Here is a 24,287-nt window from a genome sequence, read left to right as displayed (position 1 = left end):
TTACTGTCACCCTGAATCTATTTAGCCCTTGTGACAGTTCGTGTTTATTTTACATCTGCTTTCTTGTTACAGATCCAGTGGACAAAGCTGAAGACTCACCCAATCTGTCTGGTAATGGCCTTGCTTACCTGTTAGTGAGAACTTGTAACTCTAGATTGTTTCAGAAAAAGAGAGAGCATGTGTTTTCAATGCTGGAACTTAAGGCTATATACTTCTACTGTTGATCAAATTGGTGGCAGCATAGGGCTATTTCCAGTATTGCAACTTTCATTGAGAGGTATAGTCCTGTATAATTCCAATGATTAAAATTAAAATGTGGGAAGGAAAGAACTGATACCTAACTAGTGAAATACACTGACTTTTCCATATATGCATTTCTGTGTATATTAGCCATTTTTTATATTATAATGTTCCTTCTTGCATTTTACTAGTTGCTTCCAAGGCAAACATCTAGTTTTGATTCAGTTGTGATTCAGTTGTGTTAAGTCACTTCTGAGATTATTGCCTTACCTGTGTATACTCAAAAATTATACACAAATGCACAGTTTTGTGTTTTTTAGAGTAGTGACTTGTGAGAATGAAATATTTTTTTTAACATGGTTGTAATAGACTAAGTAAAGGTCTTTTCTTTTCAGATCTAACAGAAAAATGTCTTTTGTATTGTAATTTTTCTTTTTCTTTTTCTTTTAGTAGCTTATTGGTCCTTTTGAGGGGATGAGAATACTGTTGGGATTTTGAGGGGCATTTGACGCACATGGACAATATGTCAATTCCTTACCTAGAAATGTCTGTCATATAGAAATGTTGCAATATGTAACGTAAAAATAAATTTGCCCTGAATCTAGGCATACATTTTAATATGTTTTAGTATTTAATTTTTGTGTGCTTTATAGTACAGTTGTGATTCTCCCCCCGCCTTGATTTTACTATTTTAGATTTTGTAAATCTCTTTAAGAGTTTTTAAAATAATCAAGCGGTGTATAAATGTTATGAAATAAAATAAGTAAAATAAATTATTGTGGAACTATATGTTTTCTTGCAGACAAGTGTTCCCTAATTTGCCTTTTCTGGAATAAAGTAATGGTGGGAGTTGCCAACAGTTACAAGGGTAAATAATTTAGTAGGACGAAAAGGTATTTAATCCCACTTGTTTGCCAATACTTAACTGGAGATTCCCCCAATCTCAAGGTTGTTTTCCCCCTAGCTGAATTAACTTACAGTTTCAAAGCTTGAGTAGGCAGGATATAAAATAATAATAGTAATAATAATTATATTAAAGGGTGGTAGCCAACTAAGGTTTACTCAAAAGTCTATTTCAATGGGTCTCATGATAATTTACCAGTATTAATACAATTTTATAAAGGACTATATAGATTTGGGAAGCATATGAAAGAGAGAAGAAAAATGAGGAACAACATTCAAAACAGAGAACAGCCAAGTAGATCATACAGAAAACATTGCTGTGTAAATAATTGTATAAGGAGATTTGCCCCAGGAAGGTTTTGATACTTGAAACCTATTGGGCATACCAGACTTGTTTGCCTAGCCTCTCATTTGTGCTAGTAATTAATCCTGCAGTTTCAGAAGGAGCCTGAATATCTTAAACCCAAACCTTTAGGATAGCTAATGAACACCTTTTTCTTAGGTAACTTTTCCATGTCTTGTTCCCTTGCTATGTTCACAGTTGTTGGATAAAGTTGAAGTGGAGATGCGGACATGTGAAGAGCCCCGGCCACCCAATGGACAGTCTCCTATTGCCCTTGCTTCAGGACAAAGGTTAATATTGCTTGTAACCAACATTTGTCATTGCAGTGTTTTATATTACTTCTGCTTTCCCTGTTTAAATGATGTGTTGGGTCTGACTTTGTAATCCAAGTTTTCTACTTATCAATTCCTGCAGCTTGAGATTTTACTGAAAATCTGGACACTTACGTTGAGCCTGTACTACAGAATACAGAGCCTGACTTCTGTATTGACAAATAAAGTATTATACGTTTAGACTCAAAACCACAACAAATTCTGCTTTTATATGGCTTTGGTGTAATAGCAACCCTCCTGTGAGTCTTGTGTAGTTTTTCCTTGATCCTTTTCTTTCTTTTACAAAATGCAACCAGGGAGGCTACATTCTTTTGCAGAAACCTGGGGAAATGATTCTTAACCTTTTCCCTGCTTAATAATCCCACTAAGAAAAGTTACAGGTTTTTCTTTTCTTTTTCTTCTTTGCACTGTAGGATCTAGATGGGGGACCTTTTTAATTTTTAATTTTTATTTGCAGCCTGGAGGTTCCTTACCCCCTGCTACAACATTTCTGGCTTCTCTGCTGGATGGGACTCTGTAAATGAGTATTTTTGTTAATGTGGAAAGAATTGTTATGTGGCACTATACATATTGTACACAGGTCCCACTTACTGAAAACAATGGAAATTGCTTGTCAGGCAAGCATTCACATAATGAGTCCACAATTTCCATTGATTCTTATGGGAACATTTCTAATTGGGGATGTGTCTCTTTCCCCTCTCTCCATGGTTTCTTCTTGAAATGGTTGCAGCTAACCAGCAAATGTAAGACAAAGAAAATACTGACTTCTCTGATCTCTCCTGCTCTTTGATTTTTCTGATCTCACTACCTCCATACCTCCCTGCATGGTTTTCATCTGAAAATGGCTGTTACCAACCAGCAAAGCACAAACAAGCAAGGAAATAAGGAAGCAGGCAAACTCCAAATGTTTGGATATCTGAATATGCAAAGTATATAGTAAAATTTAGGAATCATTTTTTATGTTTGGATAAGTGAATTTTCAGAGTGGGCAGATAGTGGACCCTGCATGTATACTCTGTTTAATTAGTTGCAGCCACCAGAGTGGTACAGGCAGGGTGGCATTGCTTACCTAGATTCCGAATGCCATATGTTGCTGCCAGTAACTGAGAAGTAGTGTGGTGCAGTGGCAAGAGCCCATGCTGCCCCAGCAACCGCTACTGTGTTTCTTGTTCTTAATGATAAATAGTAAGGGGTGCAGGTGGCGCTGTGGTCTAAACCACTGAGCCTCTTGGGCTTGCCAGTCAGAAGCTTGGCGGTTCGAATCCCCACAATGGGGTGAGCTCCTGTTGCTCTGTCCCAACTCCTGCCTATCTAGCAGTTTGAAAGCACACCAGTGCAAGTAGATAAATAGGTACCACTGTGGCGGGAAGGTAAACAGTGTTTCTGTGCACTCTGGTTTCCATTACGGTGTTCCATTGCACCAAATATAACTTGCTCCTCTTTGTTTATTACTGTAGGATCATAATTGCTCATGAGTGTTTCAGTTTATAAATTGAATTCAATTACTGAATACATTATAATATCCTGAAACATCAGAATTTCACATTCATGAGCAGAGAGACATTTCATTACTACAGTGTTCCTTGATACTGAAGAAGGGTTGGAGAGTATAAGCATGGAGGTCACATCTAGCTTGTAAATCTGCTGTGTTTAATACCAGCCTAGCAGAAACTTGCCTTGTAACAATGTTATGTCATGCTGCAATGATCAGATTTCCTGCCCTTTTAAAAGCCCTTTCCCTCCTTACAGTGAATATGGCTTTGCTGAGAAGGTAGTAGAGGGTATGTTTATCGCTGTCAATTCCATCACCATCAAGATCCACTCCAAGGCCTTCCATGCTTCTTTTGAACTGTGGCAGCTTCAAGGATACAGTGTCAACCCCAACTGGCAGCAAAGTGACCTCCGCTTCACCCGCATCACTGATCCAAACAGGGGAGAGGTAAGACGCTAATTAAATAGTCTCTTATTTGAAATCTCTTCTGCTGACTCACAAGGATTTGCAATACAGTGGTACTTCAGGTTAAGTACTTAATTCGTTCTGGAGGTCTGTTCTTAACCTGAAACTGTTCTTAACCTGAAGCACCTTTAGCTAATGGGGCCTCCTGCTGCTGCCGCACCGCCGGAGCACAATTTCTGTTCTCATCCTGAAGCAAAGTTCTTAACCTGAAGAACTATTTCTGGGTTAGCGGAGTCTGTAACCTGAAGCGTATGTAACCTGAAGCGTATGTAACCTGAGGTACCAATGTATAGACATTCAATGACACCCCCACGCCCCCCTTTAATAATCTGCTACCTATCCAGCTGGTTACAGCAACCTCCTTTGAAGCTATACTTTCAAGGGGTTTGAATCTAAACCAGCTTCCCACACACTGAGAAAGCGAACCTTCACACACTAAGGAAGCAGGGAACTACCTAGTGCTGCCAATCTTGTTGGGGTTCCCTGTCTGTGCTTATTTCTGCTGGCAGGGAGCCCTGTTTGCAAAGGAGTAATTGGGAGCTCATCTTAACCTCCTGGTTGTCATGTATGGGGCAGGTGGCCATGGTTTGTGGGAAACAGCCTTATGGCTCAAATTGCAACCTGTGCCAGGCCTGATTAGACCCAAAGGATAGAGGATGCTCTAAGGCTGCTGTTGGCCACATCTCATTCTGAAACAAGGTGGGATGCTGAAGAGTTCTATTGTTTCCCCTAGAGTGCAATCACACATTTTCTTCCTGTTTCAGTAAAGTATGTTTCCTAATTTGCTACAATACATTGCATCCATCTGTAAAAGTTCAGCATTCTTCCCTTTTTGTTTTTGTGTTCTCTCTCCCCTCTGCATAGGTTCTAACATTTAAAGAACTCACCTGGCAAACGCTTCGCATAGAGGCAGATGCTACAGAAAATGGAGATCAAGACCCTGTCACCACCCCGCTAAGACTTATTACGAACCAGGGCAGAATCCAAATATCTCTTAAGAGAAAGGCAAGTATGGAAAGCACAGTTGGATGAAATACTTAGTAGGCCCCACAAGTGTGTTCAGATAACATCCTTTGGTCTTCTGCTGAATATTGGAGATCTGATATTCTTTGCTTACGCAGTCATTCTGCATTCAATTAGAAAGTCTGTTCTGCAGCTGTAATGAATTATTAAAATTTGCATTTTATTTTATTTTTATTTCGTAAGGTTTTTATGAGGGACATTGTGTGGCATTGCAGTGTGGTGTAGTGGTTAAGAGCGGTAGACCGGTAATCTGGGGAACCGGGTTCGCGTCTCTGCTCCTCCACATGCAGCTGCTGGGTGACCTTGGGCCAGTCACACTTCTTTGAAGTCTCTCAGCCTCGCTCACCTCACAGAGTGTTTGTTGTGGAGGAGGAAGGGAAAGGAGAATGGTAGCCACTTTGAGACTCCTCCGGGTAGTGATAAAGCAGGATATCAAATCCAAACCCTTCTTCTTCTTCTTCTTGCAGTATGTTTTGTCTCAAACAGTAATAGAGAGGAGTGGGAATTCATAGTTAACATTAGGGTGTGTAATAGGTGTATAAAAGCAGAGGTCAAGGTACTGGAAACTATGCTCGAAAAAGAAATCAAACTCCCAATTTAGGGCCATCTCAAGTTTCCTTCCCCCCCCCCCAAAAAAAACAAAAACTTCAGCTTGTCCAATTTCTGTCATGTTCTCCAGATTGCATGCCCTCCTTTAGACACTGTGGTAAAGCCCATGGCTGTGCAGATACCAAGCACCCTACAGAAGTACATCAATCTTCACATATGATAACTTGATTATTATATACAAATTCCCACAGTGAGATGAGTGCTTGAAACACCCACACAGCATAATCTGTTCGTTTTCACGCTCTAGCAAGTTTAACAACGCAGCCTGTTCCTTTCTTCTTCAGATAAAAGTGATAAATGCTGAGCTATGAGCATGCCGGCAAATGTAACTTCCATCAGATACCCGAACTAGATATCTGCAATCAGCCAGAGGCATTGCCTACTTCTCACTTTGCTGTTGTTGCACATGTCCACTGAAACTCAGTTAATTAGTTCTGTGAAGTCCCACCAGCAAAGGGAGTAAATGTTTTTGGACCAGATGTTTATGCTAAACTTTTTTTCTGTTTATGAGACAGACAAAGGATTGTAATGTGGTGGCATCCAAGCTCATGTTCCTTCTTGACGACTTGCTGTGGGTGCTGACTGATTCTCAGCTGAAGGCAATGATGAAGTATGCAGAGTCCTTGAGTGAAGCCATGGAGAAGTCAGCTCAGCAAAGGAAAAGTTTGGCTCCTGAACCTGTCCATGTAAGCAGCTCTTCCTTACATGCTATGATGGTGTTCGGTAGAATAAATAGAATTTATTATTTATACCCCGCCCATCTGGCTGGGTTTCCCCAGCCACTCTGGGCGGCTTCCAACAAAGTATTAAAAATACAGTAATCAGTTAAACATTAAAAGTAAATAGCAATGACATTAGTGAAGAAGCTTTTACTGGGTATAGAATTTTCTGTCACTGTCAGATGGCTGCCCTTTTGTCTTTCACATAGTGGCCACTGCAGAGATTTTGCTTGCTGAGGAACAAAACATATTAAATAGAAATGGACAGTTCTACCATCTCTTTTCTGCCACTGTTTTTTTTTAAACCCTCTTGAGACCTCTTCTTCAAATGTTTCATGCATTGGTATCCCTCTTATGCCCCTTCCCTCATGTTCTCCCTTTAAACCACCCATTAAATTACACTAATTGCCTTTTAAAATCTTTATTAACTTGGTGTTGAGATAGCATAAGCAGTCGGTGCTTAAGATGATCCAATTTTATTTTCCATAGTAACTTTCAAACTGACTTCCTAAAGAACATCCCACAGACTTTTGGCTCAGTAATTATAAGGAGATGTAAAGTCAGTGAAGAGAAGAGATGGGAAGAGCTTTAGAGAGGGCAGCCTTGTACTCAAAACTGATGAAATTCAGGGGAGTGATAGTAATAATAACAATATACATAAGAATAAAAGAAGATCCCTGCTGGACTTGTAAAGAGGCAAAGGCTTTCTGGGAAATGATATATAATGAGTTAAAGAAAATGTTTAAAAATACTTTTGTTAAAAAACCAGAAGCCTTTTTAATGGGTATAGTGGGTGAAGAGATACCAAGGGAAGATAAAAGACTGCTTATGTATACAACAACTGCAGCAAGAATTCTTTTAGCCCAAAAATGGAAACAACAAGAAGTACCAACAAAAGAAGAGTGGCAGATAAAGATGATGGACTTGGCAGAACTGGCGAAGCTGACAGAAAAAATCCGAAACCAGCATGTTGAAGTATTCCAAAAGGACTGGACTCAATTTATATGATATTTGAAAGATTATTGTAAGCAATTAACATCACTAGCAGGGTTGTTTGAAGACGTGTAATGATAAACTTTCTACCTTTCTATATTTATTTAAAATTGTGAGTTATTTTGTAATGTGTGTAATTGGAAAACATACAAAATACAATGATATAAAGGTTAATTTTGAAAGCCAGGAGGTGGAAGGGAAGGAAGTTGACAGGCTCTAAAGAGCCAGGGACTTAAAGTGGAGTGTAATGATGTGAACGTATATTATTAAATGGAAAATAAATATATATAGAAGATCCCTGCTGGATCAGACCAAAGGCCCATCTAGTCCAGCATCCTGGTCTAGCAGTGGCCAGTCAGATGCCTATGAAAGCCCACAAGCAGAATCGGTGCAAAGTAGCCCTCTCTCCAGTTGTGATTCCCAGCAACTGGTATTTTGAGTTATACTCCTTCTAATACTGGAGGTGATATACAGTCATCATGGTGAGCAGCCTTTGGTAGCTTTATCCTCCATGAATTTGTCAAAACCAGCAGTGGTGAACCACCAGCCTGGGAGCCTAGCTAGACCCATCTCATTTCTCTCATCTCCGATCTTAGATCAGAGATGAGAGAAATACTGCCTGATCTTTAAATAGTAAGGCTAAAAGGCAACATTTCTACCCATCCTGAAGATTTGCCATTGGTATCCCTCACTTGAATTCATGCTGCAGGTGAAAAGGAAGAGCCAAGGCTGCAAAGAACAATCTTCATTTAATTAGACATTTTCAAAGCCTCACTCACCCCATATTAAATTTCTGTTTCAGTAGAGCACCCTCTAGGGGGTTTTTTTTAGTATAACCTGTGTTGTCTCCTTCCTCGTAAAATATAAATCCATTGTTTCACCTTGGTTCTATATGTATATGCCTAGGCTTAATTTCTCTGTTATAGATCACACCTCCAGCTCCGAGTGCTCAACAGTCCTGGCCTCAGTCATTTGGGAACAGCCACAAAGTGATCAGCCAGTACTTCGAGAAACATGATATGAAAGAGTCTTCCTACCACCTTCTCATCTCCCGTCTAGACCTTCACATCTGTGATGACAGTCACACCCGAGAGACAGGTACCCAAACATAAACTGCGATTAGGAGAACCTAAAATTCTCTTTCCTTATTCCCTTCCTCCCTGCCCTATCTTTTCTCATGTGTCTATCCATTGCATGGTCTTAATTTTTGAGCTGTAAAGTTTTGCTATTGAAAAGCTGTATTTTATAAATGTTGTAAGCTGTTATGAGGAGTCTAGTAAAAAAAAAAAAAAGCAGGTTACAAGTCTATATAAAAACTATATGATGAGAGACTTCTTACAGGCATCAGTGAGGCAGTAATCATGGTTCAGAAGTGCCTAAGAGGAAAACTGCATATTTTGAGGAGAAACATGAGGTTCCCAGCCCTTTATTTTTCTCTTAAGGCAAATTATGCAAGAGGCACTTCCAGAGAAAATTGGTGGGTGGGACAAAGTGCTTTATTCTTACTCCAGTTATTTATCATTCTCTGCCAGTGATCTTCCACACATATTTTTAATCATTTCTCATCCACTCCCAAACCAGGCTTTGAAACCATAAGTATGTTTGGGCTAAAGGAAGAATAACCAAGGTGGAGATAACATCTAAGCACCCCCTCTCCTGCCCTATTATGCTTCCTGACAAATTACCCTTCTTCTACATTAGTAAACATGAGCTTGGGGAGCTGTTTTTGCTGAGGTAATATGTAGTTCCATCCTGAGATTTTCATTTTCATTTTGAGCTGAAGTAACTAGACTGGTTTGGATGGTTTTCTGAGGACACTGGTGGAAGCTGAAAAGCAATTTACATAAGCAAATAGAACAGACACTTGATCTTATTGAAAAGAACTTGATTGCTTTCAAATTCATCTGGTCTCTTATGACTTTTGAATGCTGGCTGGGAAAATCTGGAGTAATTCAACTAAATCAATCTGGTGAATTTTCTCTTGAGTTTTCTGGTGATCTTTCTCTACTTGAAAAAAAAAATTACCTCCTTGAGGAACCATCTTGCTATTTTGGTTTGTCCTAGTTTTAATCCTATTCCCGGGTGGCTGTTCTTCATCTGCAGTGGTTGCTATTGTTAGTATACAGTGGCACCTTGGTTTATGAAGTTAATTTCTTTCATAAGTCTGTTCTTAAACCAAAGTGTTCTTAAACCAAGACGTGTTTCCCCATAGCAGCAGGGGACTCAGTTTACAAATGGAACACACTCTACAGGAACATGTTCTGCTTTTCAAGGCAAAGTTCACAAACCAAAACACCTACCGTATTTTTCGCTCTATAAGACGCACTTTCCCGCTCCTAAAAAATAAGGGGAAGTGTGTGCGTCTTATGGAGCGAATGCAGGCGGGAGGCTCTGCTCAGCGCTACCTTTAAAGAGCCATGTGGAGCATGTGTGCGGCTCTTTGGGGCTTTTCCTTTGCCCAGGAGAGGCTGTGTGTGGCTATCCCATAAGCTAGGACAGCCAGCGGGATCGCTGCGCTGCGATCCCGCTGGCTGTCCTGGCTTCTTGCTTAGCCGCGTGCAGCCTCCCCCGGGCAGGGGATGAAGGCTCCCCTTGCCCGGGAGAGGCTGCGCGCAACTATCCCATAAGCCAGGACAGCCAGCGGGAACGCTGCGTAGCAATCCTGCTGGCTGTCCTGGCTTCTGGGATTCAGAATATTTTCTTTCTTGTTTTCCTCTTCCAAAAACTAGGTGCATCTTATGGTCTGGTGCGTCTTATAGAGCGAAAAATACGGTACTTCTGGGTTTGCCGCATTCTTAATCCAAGTTGTTCATAAACTAAGCTGTTCTTAAACCAAGGTACCACTGTATATCCCTTTCCCCCACATCACTGACAGACTCCTTATTATTAGAATAACATGTCTCAAAAATATGTAGTTAGTTCTTTTACCTGAGTTCTATTTCTTCAGCATTATTCCAATTTGTTTTCTTTGTTTTATTTCCCACAGTTAGTGCATATTTTCCAGCAATTTCATTAGCTACAGCCGTGTAGATGTTTGAGAAACTAGTATCTCTATCCAGTGGCACTAGAGGCCCGGTATATATGTTTAATACTTCATAGTGTCTGCATATTGGAGGAATTTTGTTGTCGGGGCCAGTGATAATAGGTTTTTTAAGACAATTTTTTTAAAAAGATGTTTGAACTGTATTCCTTAGAAAGCTTACCTGAGGTGGCTTACAATAAAATATATAAATGTGTATTGGACCACACATCTTTAGGGCTCAGCAAGCCTTTCAGTTACAGCTGGTGAAAGCTGGTCCACACAGGCCACTGATTCACATAGATTTCCAATTAACAATCCCAGAGGAGGTGAGGGGCCAGTGAACTGTTCTGGAACTTGTCCAGAATTGCTGTATTGGCTGTTAATCCACTCCTCTGGAAGCAGTCGGAATATAGGCAGAAGCGCAAGGAGTGACAATTTTGTAGTGTAAATAGGACAGAATCCCTGCTGGTGAAGAACTTGTCTTCTCCAAAGCAGTGCAGTGACTATAGCACTGTGATCTGGCATCCTCTTCAGCCTATATGAGAATGCTGGACTCAAAGAAGTATCACTCAAAGAAGAATGCTCACCTGCACAGTTGGTTTCTGATGCTCCTGATGTAAGACTAGTAAAAGACAAAAAAAAATATTGGTTTTTTCATTTTCCCATAGGTGCTTCCAAACATGGAATAATGGGAGGTGCAATGCAACTAACATTTAGGAGGTTGGCCTTTGACTATTATCCTTTCCACTGGGCAGGTAAGAACATTCTGTGAGTCTCATTTGTAATTTAAACAGTGTTAATGACTAAGAACTGGAATTTTAGTCAGTCTACCTCAATTAAGTTTTGTCCTTGTGCTGCTGCAATAAACTTCTCTGGTACCAACATTATCCTATCACCACCATGGAATGGATAGGGAGAGGAGGGAAGGTGCACAAAAGATATGTGGAAAGGCATACATGGTCTTTCTGATTGAGGTTTATAGGTTGTTTTTAGCAGGGCTCAATGTGCAGAACATTGCGGAGGTTGCACTAATTGCAACAACATTCTTCATAGCAGTCATAATACCAAGGAGCAGAATATAGTGAATCCAATGTTCAACAAATATGAATTCTATGGTACAGGAATTCACAAGGGAAGGCTTGAAAGACCTGAGTGCAACAAGTTAGTAATGGTTGTACTTTCATTGTGCTAAAAATTGTGCAGAAATTCCCTGACATAAAACAATGAGCAGAGATACAGCTTTGAAAAGCTTTTGAATTTGAAACCCAAATGGCAAAATCTGTTCACCTGTGCGATGAGTGGTACTAAAAGGAGACAAACTCTCCCATCTGAAAACTGAACTATGCCACTAACAAGGAAAACGAATGCTTTGGCTGTTTGAGGAAGGTTGTGCAGAGTACAGTAGAGCATTTGCAGAATGGATCATTGTGCAGTTGAGAGATAGTGGTCCTTTCAATATTAACCTACTGTATTATTCAGGAGACAGCTGCAAACACTGGGTGCAGTATTGTGAGGCCATGGAAACCCGGGAACAGTGGGCAGAAAAGCTGGTGAACGAATTCCAAAGCAAGATGGCAAAACATGGTGAAAAAATAAGCTCTGCCTTCTCCAAAACCACTGGAAAAGATTCTCCCTTCAAAAAGAGACCAGGTAACACAAAATACATATCCTTAATACTTGCTTAATCATGAATTCACCAACTTCTGGAGGCTTTTGAGAAGACATGTGGCCCTCAAAATATGGGTAACCCTGTGTTCTGTAAACTGCTGTTGAATCCTCCACCTGCCATGGTTCTACATTTACTAATGTGCCATGTTGAACATTGCAAAAGTTAGGTCTGAGACCAGAATAAAACAAAGGTGACGCCTAAAATAATGTCCTTACCGGTTTAATTCTGGAAAGATTTCTGAATAGAGTTCCCCAAACCAACTTGCCAGGTCAGCTGTGTCAACAGCCTCCTCCCTCCTTTCCCAAGTAACCATCTAAGATAAGACATGGGGCCAGCAGTTGTTCCAAGCTGCACCACCTCTTCTTGCCCCCAAGCAGTTGGCCATTTCCTTTCAGGAAGAGGGAGAGGAAAATTTACTTCCCTCCACCAACATTGGAGTGTTAAGGGATTTTGCACTGAGTCTTTCTCATCCACCGCCTTAGGGTAAGGAAGAATTAGCCACCTTGTGGCAAAAGAGAACAAACCAAGTTTCATGACCCACCATGTATTTTGTTTGAGGTTTACTAGGAAAAGAGTGGTTTCAATTTCTACCTACTTTCCCCCCTCTTGGGTCTGGGATCTGAGGGAGATTGTGGGCAGAGGGTATACTGCTGCTGCTGCTGCCTCCCTACCTGAATATAATTAGGATGAATGAGCATTCTTTTGTGGATGTGGGAATCTCTTGCTGCAATTTATGGTGTGATCATTGAGCGCCTGCTCTAGACCACTTGAGGAGAAAATTAGGGCTTCCCCAGCACCTGTGCCGGCATTGGGAAAGGGGGAAGTGGTGCAAGGAACTCCATTATTTTTCTTTCTACAAATTGTAGTGCAAAGTGAGAGCAAAGTTTCTGCCCTTTCTCTGAAACCTCTGGCATGTACTGAAAATGAGAGGGGTGACTGCGCTGGTCCAAGATGCTTTGCTGCCTGAAGTAGGATGCAAATGGTCCTCCCTGGCTAGGGCCAACACTTAAAAAAGTTTTGTTGCATCGCTCAGACACCAATTCCTGGCTCTCTGTTTTTCTCCCTCCCCAAATGCTACATAGCAGGGCTTTCCTTAATGGGAGTAGTCAGTGGCCATGATAAATAATAGCTGGGAAGTCAAGCCACAATCTGTGGCTCCCTGCTTTTGAGTTTTCACCAAAGTCCCTGAATCTAGAGTAGTGGGCAGGGTTTCCAAGAACCATGATTGGTTTCCTTTTAAGTACAAATTATTGATTGGAAGAGCCTACTATGTTTTCTCAAAGTATTACATTTTTTCCATGCCTTGTTATCTGCTTTGAGTCCAATGTTCCATATCAATACAGAATTGGTGGGAGGAGGACTACCTTGTTAAATTTTGTGTTTGAAATATAATTTTGCCTGTTCTGATGACTAAAAAATGTCTTTAAGATGGTCTTTCTAGTTCTCAAACAAGCTCACCAGAGAAAGGGATACCTCAAGCAAGCATGCCATCGCCTATCCTATTTGGACTCCAGCGGCCTGCATGGAATAGACTCCGATCTAGCTGTGTGGTTGTCCGAGTTGATGATTTGGATATTCATCAGGTACAGTTGTTGATAGAGTATCTGCTGCCACATTGTTACTTGCTCATTCTTCCTGACTTGTGAACCAAACCATAGGTTCAGACACTTGCTCACTTCTTTGTGCCTTTTAAAGTACAAATGCCCAATACATGTTCATTTTTTTATTTGATCTTAATGTCAGCACAAATGTTGTTCCGTGGCTGAAAGTAGGCCTCTTAGTAAATATTTTCCAATCTAAGCTGCTGCCTTTGTTGCCACATGTTCTGGTGTTTGTTTTTCAAAGAAGCAAATAGATGATTACTCTGCCTCAAAGGGAGAAAATATACTACTGTAATATGGTCATATAGTATATCATTTTTTGCTATCAGCTTGTTTGTGCTCACATGTTTTTCAGCTTCAGTGCTCTTAATTTTTGAGATTCTAGATCGAAATAGTGCTTCAGAGAAACAGTTCTTCTGTCTTTTAGACCTTGGGCACCACAAGGCCAAATCACTGTCTTCTATTGTCTTCAGACAGTCATTATTTTTACTCTTGAATGAGAATCTACAACTCCTTGTTTTTCAGGTTTCCACAGCTGGACAACATAGTAAGAAACCCTCAACCCTGCTCTCATGTAGAAGGAAACTGCTGAATCTTCCTGATCATACCTCAGCCATTCATATTGAGTTCACTGAGTACTACTTCCCAGACAATCCAGATTTTCCAGGTAACTATTCTACATCTCCTCAGGAGTCTATAGGCCAAACTAGATGATAAATTACCTCCATATCTGTGCACTTGAATGCAACATTTTTAAAATACAAATTGCCAGCATGAAAATCCTTTGCCACTGCTATTGTCTCAATTCAAATTGGTGCAAAGAAATAGAAGCTCCACAATGTGGAAAAGCCCCATGTTAACCCAGCATAAAATACACCTATGAGCCTACTGGACACCAAAACATCTGAAGCACATGGACATTACAGCCACAGATGACTTCTGGAAGTGTAAGCTGCCACAAGCAGGCCTAGCTCAACTCTTTTGGAATGGCCCAGTATCAAACTCTTCTGGAAATGGGAATAATTTGGTGCTGGACAAAACCATGTCAAAAGGAGACACCATGCGGTGACATACCTGTCAGGTGAATCTTATCTAAAGGTCAAGATGGATGGTTCCACACTAGCAGCAAAACGTATAATCATCCAACACTGGAAAGCCTGGGCCACACCAAGCAGAGAAAACTGGATATGAGACCTCCTGCAACTAGCAACCCTTCAGAAAATTCTGATCCATAAACTGCTTAAAGAGTTCAGCTTCCAAGAGCTTTGGAGTACATTTTTGGAACTATTCACTGAGTAATACCCACAAGCAGAAGAAGTGGGGGACACAACTTCTCCAACCTAACAGGTGTTTACAGAGAACTCCAACACAGCATTTGCATTCATTAATCCTAACCCCTCTCTGAGTGTGTGATTCTGAACAGTGTGTAACACACCAAACAACTGGACATTGGAAATTAAAATGCTATAACTATAAAAAATGGGGTGCAGGGAGGGAGGAGAACTAGTGTGTGTGTGTGGAATAAGGAACTGTACTGTGAAAACCCTAAGAAACCATAGATTTTTTTAATGGTGGCAATGGTGGCATATGAAAAGCTTCTGTTAACTTCAGTGGGAGCTTTTTTTCATATGCAAATGCTTGGAGTGGGGAAATCAATCTGAACTGAGACCATTGTTGGGAGACAAAGGGTTAAAACCTCCCACACCAGGGTCCTGATCCACACTGGGGTGTTTGTGCATGTGCCAGCACTGGCATTTTGTATAAATTATAAAACAAAAAAAGGATCTTAGCTCTATGGTGGAACACATGGTTTGCATACAAAAGGTGTCCAGGTAGGACTGGGAAAGGACTCCTGTGTTCCCTAGCAAATAACTACACTTGGTGGCACAGATATGGAGCTAACATCATATAGTTTGGCTCTATTTCTCTAATTTACAATATTATTTCTCTTTATTTGCTTTTGCATTCTGAGGAAGCTGATCCTGTATTTTTCTGCAGGTTTGGAAATTTGCCTTAAGAAAGCCTATGAAGAGATTGAGGAATCCCAACCTTAGTTTGGTCATCAGAGATGAGAGAAATCTTCCTAGCTCAGTTCCATTTTTTAAAAAAAATGTGTGAAGAAAATGTGATACCACTTCTTGTTTCTTCAAAGCATTCCAACCCTTTGGAAGAAACTGTTTCAGTAAATAAGAAATGATAACACATTTTCACCCAGCCAGCAGAGAGGGAGAAATGAAGTGCCAGAAGACTTTTGTTCCAATGCAGATTAGATTAGAAACTGTTTGGGGGGGGAGGCTTCCCCCTCCCCTCATGCTTGCCCTGAGTGTTAATCCCTTCAGCAACCCATGCCTCATTTCTTCTTTCCCTCACACTTAATTAGATTTTGCCAGTTTCTTTTCTTAAATATCTGCCACTAATCTCTGATAACATAGCATATAATATATATTCCCGTGTGTGGCCTTTATTTCACAGTGGGTGTTGTGGAGATTTAATTCCTGCAAAATATTTCAGCTAATTGGATGCAAAGTGACACTGGTAATGGAGAGTGTTGCAAATGGGAGGGAGGGGAGGTGAAAAGTCTCTTCTGTATCCTGCTATTTACTCACACTTACTGCTTCTGTCAACACCCTTCTACTTCTTGAATCTCTATTCCCTGGCCTTCTGTGTATTATTGGAGGCATACCATTGTTGGAGCAAGGCAGGGAGAGCTTGGGGAGCTTGGATCTACCCTGCTTATCTGAACCAAAGACAGCTTCAAGGCCCTGTGGAGGAGGTGAATAATTACCCCCCTCCCTTCCAACCGAGAAGTTGAATTGGAGGGGAAAGGATGAATCATCGCTGTTGCATTATCTCCTTCCCTTTGCACCATTCTTCAATCCAGCAGCTTCTGCTTGGGGTGGTGGAAGCACAAGAATACCTTTCTCAGCCAGAATGGTATGGAAGAAAGTAAAGGCACGCACCCGAGGACATAAACTGGGGTGTGGGCAAAACCTGTTTCCTACTCCTTGTGCCTTCAGTGAGAAGCAGGTTTTGCTTCCTCTCAGCTGGGTCCAAGATTACATCCCATTTACTTTGCCCTGGATGTTGTTGAAAACCAGTAATACAGCTGACTTCAGAAAAGGAATTGTCAAATTTAACTACATGGAGTAATCAAGACAATAGACATTGCCAGAGAGGTTCAGAATGTATCTGATGGATTTAAACTGGAAAAAGAATGGCAGGGTCATAGTAATAGGCCCTTATAAAACCGTAAGGTATTTCAAAATGGATTGTCGTAAGAGGCCAGATACTAAATTAGATGTTGTGTTGTAACACACATGCAGCTCTTAACCTGTCCCCCCCCCTCTTTATCTAGTGCTGCCAAAACTACTGGAAGGCTAACTTGTCCTTTTTTCATTCTCTCTAGTCCCATGCCCAAATTTGTACCTGCAGCTGAATGGTTTGATATTCACTTTGGACACAGTAAGCGTGCTCTGGGTGAACTTGTTTTGCCTTGATCTCTATCGCAGTTTACAGCAATTCAAAGCTATATACAAACTAGAGAATTCTGGCAAGCAGGATGAGCACATTGATGTCAGACTGGATGGCTTCATGCTCAAGGTATTTTTTTCTGCTCTGACTTGAATGAGGTAAAAGGGAACTCATGAGACAAGGAGGGCGGGTGGGTGAGGGGAACAACTTCTGTCTTTTTGAAATTATAGTTTATCCTTCTCTATGCAACTTGTGGAAGGCTGGCAGCTTTCACTGGTGCTATTACTGAGGCAAATCATGAAAGTCCCTTGTTAAGTACTAGTGGTTCAGTAAAGTACTAGTGGTTCAGTAATCAGAATATGTAGCACAGTATAGAATATTTGGAGGACATCAGGTTGGGGAAGGCTGGCTCAGAGCCTTCTCACCAGTTGCAGTAAAATTCTTTTACCAAACACGACTATAGTTCCTTCAGTGTGCTAAACCAGATCAATTTCTGACTCAGCCATGAAATTATTAAAAAGCATCTTTTTTTTATTAACATCTGCCAAAGAAGGGATAACTGTTATGTTTTCAAGCTGAGGATATAGGATAGTTTGCATGTCTAAAAAGGTAAAGGTAAAGGGACCCCTGACCGTTAGGTCCAGTCGTGGCCGACTCTGGGGTTGCTGCGCTCATCTTGCTTTATTGGCCGAGGGATCCGGCGTACAGCTTGCAGGTCATGTGGCCAGCATGACTAAGCCACTTCTGGCGAACCAGAGCAGCGCATGGAAACACCGTTTACCTTCCCTATTTATCTACTTGCACTTTGACGTGCTTTCGAACTGCTAGGTTCGCAGGAGCAGGGACCAAGCAATGGGAGCTCACCCCGTCGCAGGGATTCGAACTGCCGACCTTCTGATCGGCAAGTCCTAGGCTCTGTGTTTTAACCCACAGCGCCACCCACGTCCCTAGTTTGCATGTCTATATTGATCATTTTTTGTCTTTCCCCCTCCCCCCCCAATTGTTGTAGCTAAACATCCCAGTGGAGAAGAAAGTGGTCGATCACCGGGACCGTCCCCGGTGCCTATCCATTCGCGCATCAGAAATAACAGCTACCAACACAAGGCATGCTCCACACTGCAGTTGTTTAGCCCTCCAGAACCTGTTCCGTAAATTTGCTGCTTCAGAATTCTTCCACTCCAGCTATACCCAGTTCCCTAAATTTCAGGATAACTTCAGCCTCCTACACACCCTCTTTTTACGTCATGCTTACCAAGTGGACACTAAATCCCAGAAACATGCAGACTTTCCCCTTTCCCCCGGCAAGTCCTCTGCTTCTGAAGACCTTTGGTCTTTCAATTTCGCTGAGCTCTCGTTGGACTTTGAGGGAGCAAAGAGCTCAAAAGGCAAAGCCCTTAACTTTATCAACCCATTTCCACTCTGTGTCTGGGCCTGCCTCCCAAAGAGATGGGAGGTAGCTCAAGCATCAGTGCCGCATGTCTCTTCTGCCTCACCAGCTAAAATCAAACCTTCCGCTAGCTTTAGTAATCATGCCAAACATCAGCACCTTTCCAGAGAAGAGCAGTTCTGCCAAAGATCAAAGACTGAGCAGGATTTGAAAAGCATCTACCTCGCCCCAGAGACAAAGGAAGTCTTGGAAGAAGAAAACCACATTGTTAATGGTGAAGGAAATGTTGATGATGTGGAAGTATCTGCAGATGTCCATGTTCTTCTGTATTCAAGTGCACACATGAAGGTGCGACTCAACCACTACCAGTATTTGATGCTACTTAGGATGAAAGAAGTTCTGTTGACATTTCAAGAGCAGTTGACCCAAGACACTCAGGAAATAATTGGGTCCCCTCTAGATTCCATAACCACTTGTATGGGCATCATGTTCGGCAGTGCTGAGCTGGCCTTGCTAATGCATCCTACTCCAGATTCTGCATTGGAACCTAGGTCTGTTGACTCAGATACTACAAGCCTTATAGAATCTGAACTCTCCCCTTCAGAGAGCAGGGAGGGACTGGTTGCTGAAGGCAGAGAGCTGATATCGGACGCTAGCTCAGAGAAGGAAGATGGCAGCCCCATGAAAGTACTAGATGATAGTGGAATTGAGAGCACAGATGGTGTGGTGGCATTGCAAGATGGAATGCTAAAATCCCAGAGTGATGGAGCCCTAGTAGGAGAAACCACAGTAGAACGAGGTCCTATAGAAGAAGCACATGAAGCTGAAGAAGTCCTTGGTGCAGAAAGACCAAGTGAGCTTGAAAGTTTTTCTCCGACTCCTCAAGGTCTTCCTTCTAGCCCATCTTCCTTTGTAGATCCTTTAGGTGGCATACAAGTCTCTCTAAATGGACAAGAGGAGCTAATCCCTCTGAAAAGCATGGAGCTGGAGTTATCTAGTGCACTGCATATAACTAAGGGTGCCACCAAGGAAGCCTTGCATGTGACCATGGACCTCACCAAAGAGGCTATGTCAATGACAAAAGATGCTTTCAGCTTAAGTAGGGAAAAGATGGCTTCCACAATGCAGAAGATGTTTGTCCACCCCCAAATTAAGTGAGTAATTTTCTAATCACCTATATAGCCATTCTGTAAGTGCTATGATAGTGGCTTTTCACACTTGAGTTTTCTTTATAGTGTTGGGAATAGTTTTATGGAAAGTAGAATAAATGCCAGATAAACCAGGCTTATTTTGCCGGATACAGAAATCAAAGGTCTCCACATCTCTTGTAATTTTTTTCATTCAAAGTACACTCAGTTCTAAGGTAGATCATCACCTGGGCAGGGATATGCAGATGATAGAGCTAGCCTACGAAGATGGGGAAATGGTTCATTTCTCAATGGCTGCCATTGACTTTTGTGAGATAAACATAACAATTTGGAATTCACCAGAGAGTGGACAAAGCCTGACCTTCATCCCCAGACACTTGGGTCACTGGAATAGGAGGTAGAATCAGCCACTAGCCAGAGGTTGGGAATCTGTAGCCCTCCAGATGTTGTTGTTGTTGTTGTTTAGTCGTTTAGTCGTGTCCAACTCTTCGTGACCCCATGGACCAGAGCACGCCAGGCACTTCTGTCTTCCACTGCCTCCCGCAGTTTGGTCAAACTTATGCTGGTAGCTTCGAGAACACTATCCAACCATCTCATCCTCTGTCGTCCCGTTCTCCTTGTGCCCTCCATCTTTCCCAACATCAACAACAAATGATACCCGACCATGGGCATTGCTGTCTAGCCCTGATGGAACTTGTATTCTGTAGGACTCCCTGGGATAGCTCAGTCTGTAGAGCACAAGACACTTAATCTCAGGGTTGTGGGATCGAGCCCCAAGTTGGTCAAAAGATTCCTGCATTGCAGGGGGTTGGACTGGATGACCCTTGTGCACTCTTCCAACGCTACAGTTCTATTATTCTAATATCTGGAGAGCCACAGGTTCCCTCGCCAGCTCTATCCCACTAGTGTCATCAAATGCACCTTCTTTATCTTGCTCTTATGTAAGCAAGTGGTTCCCAATAGAGCACTGTATGTAGGAATAATGTCAAGATGGCCACGAAAGAAAGATGTGTTCATCCAGTTCTGACAGTAGATGGCTTTGCTTGCAATAACAGGGAAGGCTGTGGGCAGGGAGTTCAATTTATTTCTTTATACAAAACACCTTGTGCCACACTCCCTCCAATATATAGTGCCTCTTACTATGTACCAGCTGTCATAATGATGGGCATCTTTCAATTATAATTTTGCATCTAATTCAGTAATACCAAACAGCTTTGATCTGTGCTTGTTGTTAGGGATCCCACACCGAAGACTGAAGAGGGGGCGTTGACTCCAGTGGGAGGCAGTAGTGGACGAATGCGTTTCTTCTCCATGAAAAGGACTGCCTCCCAACATTCCTTTGATACCAGCTCTCTAGATGGCAGTGGTCCTGAAGATAGGTTGTCGGTGGATAGCGATGGCAGTGATGGTTTTGTGATGCTTATAGAACCTGGTAATGAGAATTAACTTGCACTTTCCCTCCTTTTATGAATTCATCAAATAAGTTATATAATACTTGGGTTTTTCACTTGAGGGTATGATTTGTACAAAAACGGCATTTGTGTAATTAAAAGAACTTTTTAAAAACTAGGTGGGATGGATTGTGGGAAATTCATCGTAAAATTGGTGCGGTGATGGTTGGACAAGGGGGTTCTAATGCAAACTACGAGCTGGATCCAAGCTTAGCTTTAGGTGAATGGAAGCGCTTCTTTTACCCACTGAAGTCTTTTGATCCTGTGGAGATATCCTCTGCTCAGCGTCTGAGGGCCCCAGGCCTGCCACTCACCACCTGGCCTAGGGCAGGCACTGACAGGCCTATAAGAACTGCTGCTACTGCTGGGCAGAGAGGGCTCCATTTTGTTTTGTTTTTGTTTTTTGTTTAAATTGCTTTTTTTTTTTACCTTTGTCATTTTAAACTGTGATATTAATGCTGTATTCTTAGTTTTAGATTTTGATTTATGTGGAAATTGTTTCCCTTTTAGTTGTGTATTTTTTATGTGGTTTATTTATTGTTTATGACTCTTGTAATTATTTAAATCTTGTCGTGCTGTAAGCCGCCTTGAGCATTGTTTTTTTAACTGTGGAAAGGCGGCATACAAATAAAAAATGATGGTGATGGTGATGATCCTGCTGGTGGAAGAGGCAATTTTCATCCATTTCCCTTTCCCCTTGCAACACCCCCTGTCTCCCAGAAATATTCTCCAAAGGATTGGAAATGCTGTGGAACAGCATGGGGGGTGGTGCTGAGCACTTCAGAGGGAAATAAGCAAAAATTGTCTCCCCTGCCTTCCACTAAATTGTTTAGTAAATTGCCTGGCACATAAGCTCTTACTTAGAAATTTCCTTATGGGGCATTTACGTTTTTAAAATTAATCCAGTCCAAGTGTGTAGTCTTTTTAGATGTTTCAGGATTCTGACATTCCTATTTAAGTGCTATAAGAATTATAGAGCAAGTACTGAACTTCTTGATTTTTCTTCAGAGTCTAGCCTGGATCCTCTTACCCCTGGGCACATTCCCCAAGTCCTTGATGATGCAGGCCACAGGTCAAGCCCAATGGCAGATGAGGAAAGAGAATCAACATATATCAACAGCTCAGCTTCTCCCAGCGGACCAGACTCCAGCCCCCAGATGGTCAGATGTCATCCCTTTCTTGTTCTTTTAAATATTATTTCCCTGAGGAGTTAGAGAGAGAGAACAACTAGGCTGCAGCACTCATTTGTTCTATGGCTTGCTGTTTTAGGTATCTGTCTTGGTGTTGAAAATGAAAGAAGTAAACTGTGTGATAGAGACGAAAGGAGATGATATGGGACTTGCCCTTCAGGTTATGGAGCTAACTCCTGCTCACCTAGGAAATCTAAGTATGTGGCAGTTTCTGCAAGGTGACTGCACAGGTATGTTACTGACCAAGGTAAAGTTTAGTAGCTTTGATGCATGTGCAGAGATCTGTTTTTGCCTGTACAATACAATCAGGAGGCTTGGCGCCTATGTGGGGTGTTTGCCTTCCAGTCTTACATAGAAGGGGGGGAAACCCACTATTTTTTCCCGTACAAACTTCTCTGAGATATAGATCTACAACTCTGACTTCTAGGTTTTGTGATAGGTTTACACAAGCGTCCATCTTGCTCAAGTTTGTCAGCACTGACTGGCAGGTGTGTCCAGGGTTTCAGGCATGAGTCTTTTCCCAGCCCTATCTGAAAATACTAGATATTCAACCTGACACATTCTGTATGCAAAGCATATGCTCTACCACTGAGCTATGTCTCTTTCCCCAAGCTGAAGTATTATTCACTATTTCCTGTCTTTTCTACCAATAGCAGGCACATGATTCTGCTGAACAGTTAAAAATGTAAAAAGGTGGAATATGTATGGTGAAGAAGGCAGAAAAAGGCTGGGGAAAGGCCAGGGACAATTTTTAATTTTTATAAGAGATGTTGTGTCCTCATCTCTAATATTGAGTGTGTCAGGATGTAGTTAATGAGAGGTATGGGGCAATGCTAGATTTCAGAAGGCGGTGTAGATGTAAGACAGCAGTGTGATGTCTCTGGCAAAATTACATGGCTTCAGACTCTTAAAATGGATTATTTTAGTAGCACAAGTTTCCATTTTAAAAATGGAATTGAACTTAATGTGGGCCCCTTGCTGTATATCTTTTGGCCACTAGAGAGCACAAGATCTAATAGGATGGAATGAAGCTGGTAATATACTTGGGAGGACGGGTTGTTCAAAAGAATAATAGAGAGGGAACCTTAGTTTGAGAAGCCAGTTTTACAAAGCTCAAGGCTCATTATCAAAGAGAACTTTCATTTTGTATAAATAAAGCTGAATGCTTTAGATAATCAAATACACATAAATTTTCCATTAATATAAGACTGCTGAAAGCAAGAAAATATATCCAGTTAGATGAGAGCAAGCCCCACGGAACTCACTGGGGTTTACTTCTGTGTTTATGTTACAAGATTGCACTGTAAACTGTTTGGGGTCATATTAAATTATTTCATCTTCCATGTCTGTAGTTGTGATTTCTATTAGGGAGGCTGATGATCCAAGGCAAAATTGATTTAATCTAGCTGCTTGGAGGTGCTGAACAGTAGTAGTGCCTTCCACTAGCTAAGGTGTGGCTAACCTTTGGCCCTTTCAGATCTTGCTGAACAACAGCTGTCTTCATCCCTGACCATTCCCCATGCTGACGGGGCTTGATAAGAATCAGAACCTAACAGCTTTTGTAGGGCCACAGGTTTCCCATCCCTGTGCTAGTTGATAGAATTAATGGCATTAGTTAAACAGTTTTAGTAGGGGGGAGAGGATGGGAGAATTATCAACATTGTAAGCTATAGAATACTGCTGCTATAACCACCTTGTACTTTTAGGAGAGCTAAACTCGGAGAGACCTCAAACCAGTGAAACTAACCTGACCCAGCCTGAAGTGTCTTTACAATATGAAATAGGACCAAGCGCTGCAGTGCATTCACCTCTGGCTGTTCAGAATGGTTTTTTCCACATGCTGATTCATAGCTATCGTGCAGAGCTGCTGACATCCTTTGTTTCCAGCCTTGGACCCTTCCTTGAGGATGAGGTGATCCCTGAAGTTATTCCCATGAAGATTGAAATTGTGGACACCAAGATTACACTGAAGGTGGGAGAGTGTGTACATTAGCTTTAGAATGCATTGAGAGGAAGTGTAGATATTACTACGTATGTTCACATTTTCAAGTATACAGAGGAACAAGTATTGCTGAAAAAGAATGAACATTCCTTCTGCAAAGGTACATCCTGCGTCACTGTCCTTTTAGTGTTCTTCAGGAATGTCAGTAAACATGTGAACAGGGATTACTGGTAGACACTGTATTTTTAGTCTTCCACCCCCACCACCCCACACTCTAACCCTATTAA

The 24,287-nt window shown here is 41.6% G+C and overlaps 1 protein-coding gene across 1 annotated transcript in view; it reads left to right on the top strand.

The window, feature by feature from the left end:
* BLTP3A (bridge-like lipid transfer protein family member 3A) overlaps positions 1-24,287 on the top strand; it is a 54,062-nt gene that overhangs the window by 21,146 nt on the left and 8,629 nt on the right. The window contains exons 3-18 of the mRNA XM_083445615.1: positions 73-111; positions 1,685-1,776; positions 3,568-3,757; positions 4,640-4,780; positions 5,923-6,093; positions 8,046-8,217; positions 10,810-10,896; positions 11,621-11,791; positions 13,239-13,393; positions 13,937-14,078; positions 16,818-17,011; positions 17,892-19,423; positions 20,653-20,849; positions 21,877-22,028; positions 22,138-22,288; positions 23,765-24,030. Coding sequence (XP_083301741.1) covers positions 73-111; positions 1,685-1,776; positions 3,568-3,757; positions 4,640-4,780; positions 5,923-6,093; positions 8,046-8,217; positions 10,810-10,896; positions 11,621-11,791; positions 13,239-13,393; positions 13,937-14,078; positions 16,818-17,011; positions 17,892-19,423; positions 20,653-20,849; positions 21,877-22,028; positions 22,138-22,288; positions 23,765-24,030 — 3,852 coding nt within the window. The remainder of the gene's footprint in view (positions 1-72; positions 112-1,684; positions 1,777-3,567; positions 3,758-4,639; positions 4,781-5,922; positions 6,094-8,045; positions 8,218-10,809; positions 10,897-11,620; positions 11,792-13,238; positions 13,394-13,936; positions 14,079-16,817; positions 17,012-17,891; positions 19,424-20,652; positions 20,850-21,876; positions 22,029-22,137; positions 22,289-23,764; positions 24,031-24,287) is intronic.

This window comes from Podarcis tiliguerta (assembly GCF_965153285.1).
Source record: "Podarcis tiliguerta genome assembly, chromosome: 6".
Lineage (NCBI taxonomy): Eukaryota > Metazoa > Chordata > Lepidosauria > Squamata > Lacertidae > Podarcis > Podarcis tiliguerta.
Note: the sequence above shows the minus strand (reverse complement) of the source record. Positions and strands in the feature narration are given on the sequence as shown.